We start from the raw sequence: 7,570 nt of genomic DNA, 5'->3' as shown, positions 1-7,570 counted from the left end.
GGCTGAGTTTTCTATGAACGGAGATGTTTATGGAGCAGACGGTGTCTTTGATCCTTCTCTCGCTTCGGGTTTGCGGTCCAGGAGCTGCCCTTGAGGCTGGAGTAGCCCAAAGGCTCATTGTGTGACCTGCCCCACTCCCGGGACAGAGATCACCCCTTGCCCATCTCCCCACACCTGCTGGGAGAGAGATGTCAGAGGTGGTCCATGTCCTCGGAGGGGCCAGGAGCGTTCCCAGGCCCTCAGCACAGTTTGGTGTCACCACCGAAGCAGCTTGGAGCAGGGTGGGAGCTCCCAGCCTACGCAGGTGGCTCAGGTAGGGTCCCCACGAGCCAGGAAGGATCTTCTTCATGCACACAGCCCCGGCCCTGGCTGCATCATCCCTGGCACTGCCACCGCCACCTTCTCACCGAGGTGTCACCTCCAGGCCCTGCGGCAGCCGCCTTCTTCAGGGGCAAAGCAAAGAGACCGGAGCATGATGCAAATGTTTAAAATCCATTCGGATAGGGACTGGCAGCTTCAGAGGGCTGGGATCCTGTAGGAGTGGCTCTGATTAATTGTCAGAGCAGCTGAAAAATAAGGAGAGCCGGCAAAGGCGAGACTGCCCAGGGCAGGAGGACGGCTCGGAGGACTCTGCTGTGAGCCCTGAGCCTCCTCTAGGTTGGGTAAATAGGGAGGACAAAGTGCCATAGCCTCTCGTTATCTCTTCCCTGTCTCTTCTCCCACTGCTCTGTGTCCCCATGTTGTGATGGAGCCACGCACTGTCCCTTTTGGGGCAGGGGCACTGCTGGGCATTTGCCACTTCAGATCTGACCCCGAGCAAGCCCTCACAGCCACCGAGCTCTCTGGGACCCCTGGGGCCTCAGGCCCCGTGGTCAGCCCAGAAAGCATCTGCAGTGCCCAGCACCAGGCTGGGCTGCCCACACCGCCATCCCCAGTCCCCAGCGGCCACACACTGGCCGTGTCACTCTCGGTCACTGCCTTGGCCAGGCAGTCACAGCCTTGTTCTAGGCCAGGCTCAGCCTGGAGGGTTTCAAAGCCACCGCGACGGCCGCACCAAGGGGGCTGTGACCACCGGCGGGCAGCTAGCCGGGGTGGAGCGGCTTCTCCACCCTTCCTGCGTGAGCGGGGCTCCCTGTGCCGAGGAATGCAGGAGTCACCGGCCAGGGAGCCAGCACCGCGCCAGCATGGAGCCCCGAGCCGCGGTGAGCCACGGCCCTGTCACGGTGGGAACGGCCTCGGCAGGCGGCACCCCTCGCCACGTCGGTGCTGCCCTGGGGCCAGGCCAGGCACTGGGGCCCTGAAATCACAGACGCGGCAAAGCATGTGCTGGACTCGGCCCCAGTTCCCAGCACGGGGCCGGTAAGGGTTAAATGGCAGCGGTGAGCTCAACTTGGGGCCAGTAAATGGAGCAGCTCTTGGCCCCGGGGAGTGTTTGGTGTTTGGGTCCGGCTGGGTGGTGCTGCCGAGCCGGCTGGGGCAGTCCTGCACTGGAAAGCACCAGCATGGCCAAGCTGTGCCGCAGGGCACTGCACGGGTGAGCCGGACATGGAGCCTGACCCACAGCCCCAGAGCAGCCCAGTGCACGAGCTCAGCCAGCCCAGCCCCTCCAAGGGACACGGGCTTGGAGAGTGCCCATGGCTGGAGCTTCCCGCGGGGCTGAGCATCCCCAACGTGGCCCCCAACACCCGCTGCTGAGCATCCCTGTCCACACTCCTCCACCCACTGCCCAGCATCCCTGTCCCAAATCCTCCATCCACTGCAGAGCATCCCTGTCCCAACTCCTCTATCCACTGCCGAGCATCCCTGTCCACACTCCCCCACCCACTGCCGAGCGTCCCTGTCCCAAATCCTCCATCCGCTGCTGAGCATCCCTGTCCAAACTCCTGCCCTCAGATTCCAGCAGGTTTTGGCCCCTCTCTTCATCCCCTCTACCTGTCCCAGCCTCCTCTTGCCGCACTGTTTGTCCCCTCCACTGTGTTGATGGTGGCCCAGGGTGTGCTGCCCCTGCTGCTGCCATGTCACCATGAACCCATGCAGTGAGCCATGCCTGGAGTACCATCCGGGCCCCTGTGCTGTATTTCAGCAGTGCCACCAGCACGAGCATGGGCTTGGTGGGTGCCACGGTCCCCACATAGCCACAGTAGTCCTGTGGCCGCTCGCTGAGGGGGCAGGACAGGAGGAGGGATCTGCAGGAGCTTAAGCCCATGGTCAAACCACACCTTTAAGCTCTTCCAGTTGTTCCGAGTATCCTAAGACCAAAATCCTTTTGGGACCAAGTTGGCACTTTCACGCAGCTGTGATGCTCACCCGTGATCATGCTGCTCCTGGGGGGTCCCGGGCAGCCTTTTCCCACTGACCACACTCATCCTGCCAGTGCCACCAGCAGGGTACCAGCCATCAGGCACCATGGGGTCTATGGCCATTGGATCCCTGCTCCACTGCTCCAGGCGCCTCAAGGCATACTGGTGCCCCTCGCCCGTGCTGCCAGCAGTGGGCCCCCAGCCCGGGTCCGGCTGGATGGGAGCCCATAGCATGGCGATGCTTAATTACCAGGTAGGGAGTGGAGCAGGGCGGCATCGCTCACGCACAGCTTGGAGCCACTCAGTCATCCCAAAGGCATCCGCCCCACAGGGAGGAGCGCCCCAGCCCAGCATGTAAAAGCAGCCCCGCACGGCCGGCTGCCTTGTCGCCTCGGAGCCTCCTCCGCTCCCGCTCCTCCTCACCACCCGGCACGGCTGCAGCGTCATGGCAGGGCACGGCGCCAGCCTGCTCCTGCTCCTGGGTCTCATGCCAGGTAGGCGCTGATGGATCCCTGCACTTGGACCTGCTCCTGCAGCGATGCCGCCAAGGATGGAGGGGTCCCTGCCCAGCCACGGGGCACCTCCGGGTTCTACAGGCATCCCACGGTCAGCAGAGCACCTGCAGCCAGGGCTGGTCCTGTCCTGACACCCACCTGTGTTGGATGGAGCTGGGCGGGTGGCATTGAGCCCACCATGTCCCTTTGTCCCCAGTTCAGCTTCACGGGACCCAGCCTGTGGGTGCCTGACTCTGGCAGATGGGTCCCTGCTCCCCCCCTGTGGGTCGGGTGCTGCAGGATGTGGGGTCGGGGTGCAGGTTTGAGGTGCCCCTGTGCTCTCCAGCTGGCGTGACAGGTGCCATTCTCTCCCCAGCTCTCCTCCTGGCTGTCAGGATCAACAGCAAGGGCCGGGAGGTGCTGTACCTGGCCAAGGGTGACTCGGTGAAGCTGGGCTGCCCCTACGTCCTCGAGCCTGAAGACAACGGTCCCCAGGGCTTGGGCATCGAGTGGATCCAGATCACACCTGAGCGGACTGGCCCTGAGAACGTGGTAAGTGTCACTTGTCCGGGCAGCTGCCATCCCACCACACAGGCAGGGCAGGGATGGACCAGACGGAGCCCAGCAGAGCAGGCAGGACAGGCAAGGTCTGTTAGGTCAGGGAAAGTCCAGGCAGGGCGGGCAGAGCCAGGCAGGGTCTGGGAGTGCAGGGCAGGGAAGGACTGGGCACTGCACAGTGCATGTCCCTCCCCAGCTGGCAGCCCCGGGTCCCCCAACCTGGACCAGCCCAGCCCAGTCTCCCCGCTTGTTCCCCCCAGTTCCTGTCCTACCATGACCACCACGTCAACTACGGCAGCGGTTCAGGGCTGCAGGACCGGGTTGCCTTCGTGCAGAACGACCCCAGCCAGTATGACGCTTCCATCCGCCTGGCTGACCTGCAAGTCTCCGACACGGGCACCTACCAGTGCCGGGTGAAGAAAAACACTGTGGCCGTGCACGAGGTCATCGTCACTGTGCAAGGTGAGTTGTCCTTTCCCCCCTGACTCTGTGTCCCCTTTCCGGGCACCCCAGGTGGTCCCCAGTGGCCCTGGCAGTGATGGTGTCCCTCTCCCCGCAGAGAAGCCGGCTGCCCCACAGTGCTGGACCGAGGGGGAGCTGACAGAGGGGAGCAGCATCCTGCTGCGGTGCTACAGCCGGGGGGGCACCTCCCCGCTCGCCTACCAGTGGGCCAAGCTGGCTGACGGCTATGGCGGGGGACGCCTGCCCTCCGGCACCATCCAAGGTGGGTTCCGGGGGGTACTGTGCCCACCCAGGGGGAGGAGGGGGTACCGGGGAGTGGGGGATACTCATAAATGTCCCTGTCTGTGAGCACATGTGTTGGTGGGTGCTCATGGCTGTGCGCACCCAGGTCAGTGGGTGCCCATCTTCATCTGTCTCCACGGGTGTCCATGTCCATATGTGCTCGTGGCCCTGTGCGCCCGTGCCCGAAGGTGCGGGTGCCGGCAGGGGTGCGGCGGTGGGGCTGACGGGGCTGTCTCTCCCTGCTGCAGGACGTGCTCCTGGCGACCTGTTAATCCGTAGCCTGTCAGAGGTGCACTCCGGTGTCTACCAGTGCCGCGTCACCAACCGCGTGGGCTACTCCGTATGCCAGCTCAACCTCAGCCTTGCGCCAAGTAAGTGCCACGGTGAGGGGGACAGCGTGGACAGGGTGCAACCGGGGGCTGGCTCTGCATACCAGGGTGCCACCGGGGACATGGTGACCAGTGGGCAGCCGGTGGGGACGCCGGCGGTGACAGGCTGTGCTCCCGCGCCAGGAGGAAGGCAGGCGGGCATCATCGTGGGCTCCATCCTGGGCTCCCTCCTGCTCCTCAGTCTGCTCGGGCTCCTCATCTGGGCGCTGATCTGCCGCTACCGCCGGAAGGAGTGCCAGCGGACCTGCAGTGACTGCAGGTGAGGGGCACAGGGCTGGCAGGTGCCATTGGGCACTACTGGGGACTGATGGGCACTGCTGGGTACCACTAGGGACCAACGGGCACTGCTGGTGCCACCAGGCACTGGTGGCCGTCATGGGTCAGAATCGGTACCACCAGACAGTGATGGGGACTGCTGGGCACCGATGGGCACCAGCAGGTGCTCATAGGCACCACTGGGAACTGCCAGGTACCAGTGGACCCTGGTGAGCGCTGGTGGGTGCCATCAGGCACCGATTGGTGCCAGTGGGCACCGATGGGCACCAAGGGGGGCTGATGAGTGCCACCAGACACTGGTTGGCAGTGACAGAAAACAGTGGGGTGCCAATGGGCACTGCTGAGCATCGGTGGGCACCGATGGGTGTCACTGGGTGCTGCTGGGCACCGCGAGCACTGATGGGTACCTCTGGGGCTCCCCTCTGCCCACAGGAGCAGCACTGGCGGCACCATGACCCGCGCCTGCAACGTCTGCGCCCACCACAGCTACTCACCCCACGGCATCAGCTACATGCAGTGCCAGCACGGCGACAGTGACGAGCGGGCGGCCGCCCTCATGTGCAATGAGGGCATCCGGCACCAGGTCGCCTGCCCGGCGCTGTAACCCGCCCCGGCCCCGCGCCCACCCCCGATTCGGCTCCACGGGGGGAGCGACTGCGAGCCCAGCGCCGGTGGCACTGCCGGGATCCGGCGCCAAGTGGCACAGGGCTGTGCTGCTGGGGCTCGCCATGCAAATTGAAGTCAGGAATCCAGATCCCTCCTTCCCTGCGAAACAGCCCCGGCTTCCAGCAAACCTCCCGTGGGTTCATCAGTCTGTTTTGTTGGTTTTCATTTGGTTTTTTTTTTTTGGCCCCTTTTTTATATGTCACGCCCCAGCCGCAGCCCGGCTCTCGGGGCGGCTGCCGGCCCTGCTCCCGGAGGCTTCCCGCACTATTTCAGCAATATTTATTTCTCTCTCGCCCATCCGCTCGGTATCAAGCAGGGACGCGGCAGCCCCGAATCGCCCAAACCGGCTGCCTGGCAGCCTCCCGCCTCCGGTCCGGCACCGCCAGTGCCCCCGCATTGGCTTTAGCAATTGGGTGTTATTCGAGACGAGATGCCATTGGCACCAGGATTTGCAGTTCGGAACAAGGAAAAAAAAAATTAAAAGAAATAAACTAAAGTGAATTCGGTGCAGTCGTGTAGTGCCTGGCCTCTCCCCGGCCGGGCAGCCCCGGGAGGAGGCAGCTGTCATCCCCGGCACTGGGCTCAGGAAGGTCCCGGGGATTTGGCAGCACCGATTCACCAGCGCGGTGGAGGGACGCTCATCCTGGGATGGGTCAGTTGATTCTGTGGCAGTGCCAGGGCACCTGTCAGGCTCCTGGCAGCACCCATCCCAGCATCCCCATGCAGACGCTGCTGACACAACCCTGCGGCACCCATGGGTGCTTTCTGGGGCTGCTGCCAGGGCACGCTGCCATGCGGCCACGGATGTCCCACGCCGCCAGGACATCAGGCGAGTCAGGACGTGTTGGGGAGCTGTTGCCTGGGGGCTGTGGTGAGGGCTGGCCGGGGATGGGGCACCCTGAGCACCCTGCAGTGGGGGGGAGGGAGAGCCTGGCACAGGGGCAAGGGCAGCCCCACACGGCAAAGGGGCCCAGCCCTGGGATGCCCAAACCTTAATTGTGATCCAGTGCTGGGTCGGGGCAGCCCCTGGCCCAAGCATAGGCTGGGGATGGAGGGATGGATAGCAGCCCTGCAGAGAGGGACTTGGGGGTGCTGGGGGGGAAAAGCTGGCCATGAGCTGGCAACGTGCAGTGGCAGCCCAGCGAGCCCCCGGCACCCCGGGCTGCATCCCCAGCAATGTGGCCAGCAGGGCGAGGGGGCATTGTGCCCCTCTGCTGCGCTCTGCTCTGCTCTGGGGAGACCCCCCCGCAGTGCTGCCTCCAGCTCGGGGGCCTCAGCACGGGAGAGACATGGGGCTGGTGGAGCGGGGCCAGAGGAGGCCCCGGAGATGCTGGCAGGGCTGGAGCCCCTCTGCTGGGAGGACAGGCTGGGAGAGGTGGGGGGGTCAGCCTGGAGAAGAGAAGGCTCCAGGGAGGCCTCAGAGCCCCTTCCAGTGCCTAAAGGGGCTCCAGGAGAGCTGGGGGGGACTCTGGGTCAGGGAGGGGAGCCGTGGGACGAGGGGGAGCGGTTTGACACTGACAGAGGGGACATTGAGATGAGATATTGGGAAGAAATTGTTGGCTGTGCGGGCGGTGAGCCCCTGGCGCAGGGTGCCCCGAGAAGCTGTGGCTGCCCCATCCCTGGAGGGGTTCAAGGCCGGGTTGGACGGGGCTGGGAGCAACCTGGGCTGGGGGGAGGTGGCCCTGCCCAGGGCAGGGGGGGCACTGGGTGGTCTTTAATGTCCCTCCCAACCCAAACCACCCCGTGACTGTGTGATCCTTAACCCCGACCCTGACCTGGACCCCGGCACTCACCCCCACGTTAACCCTAACCCAGACCCTAACGCTAACCTGACCCTAACCCCACGGGTGGGGGCTGCTCCGGCCGACCCTCCCCCCCGGCCCCACAGACACCCCTCGTCTTGGCCACGGCCTCAACTCCTGACCCCGACCCCGACCCCGACCCCGACCCCGCGGTCACTCCAAACCGGCCCGGGCTCCCCCCGCCCGGTGGGTACCGGTTCCAGGCCCCGCCCCCCGTCCGGACAGACCCCGCCTCCCGCCCCCAGACTCCGCCCCTACAGCAGCGCCCGTTGTGGCCGCCAGGGGGCGCGCGCGGCGCGAGGTCACGCGGGGCGGTTGCCAGGAGACGGCGCGCGCGGCGC

General features: G+C 65.2%; 1 protein-coding gene across 1 annotated transcript; it reads left to right on the top strand.

Annotated features, from left to right (window-relative positions):
- Positions 1 to 2,637: 2,637 nt before the first annotated feature.
- VSIG8 (V-set and immunoglobulin domain containing 8) lies at positions 2,638 to 5,365 on the top strand (the record flags this gene model as incomplete). Its single annotated transcript, XM_082495898.1, has 7 exons — positions 2,638 to 2,794; positions 3,171 to 3,346; positions 3,613 to 3,814; positions 3,912 to 4,076; positions 4,345 to 4,467; positions 4,591 to 4,744; positions 5,194 to 5,365. The coding sequence occupies exons 1-7, from the start codon at positions 2,746 to 2,748 to the stop codon at positions 5,363 to 5,365; spliced, it is 1,041 nt and encodes a 346-aa protein (XP_082352024.1). The 5' UTR covers positions 2,638 to 2,745.
- Positions 5,366 to 7,570: the final 2,205 nt, after the last annotated feature.

Source organism: Vanellus vanellus (genome assembly GCF_965231255.1).
Source record: "Vanellus vanellus genome assembly, chromosome: 27".
Lineage (NCBI taxonomy): Eukaryota > Metazoa > Chordata > Aves > Charadriiformes > Charadriidae > Vanellus > Vanellus vanellus.
This window is presented reverse-complemented; position numbering and strand designations above follow the sequence as displayed.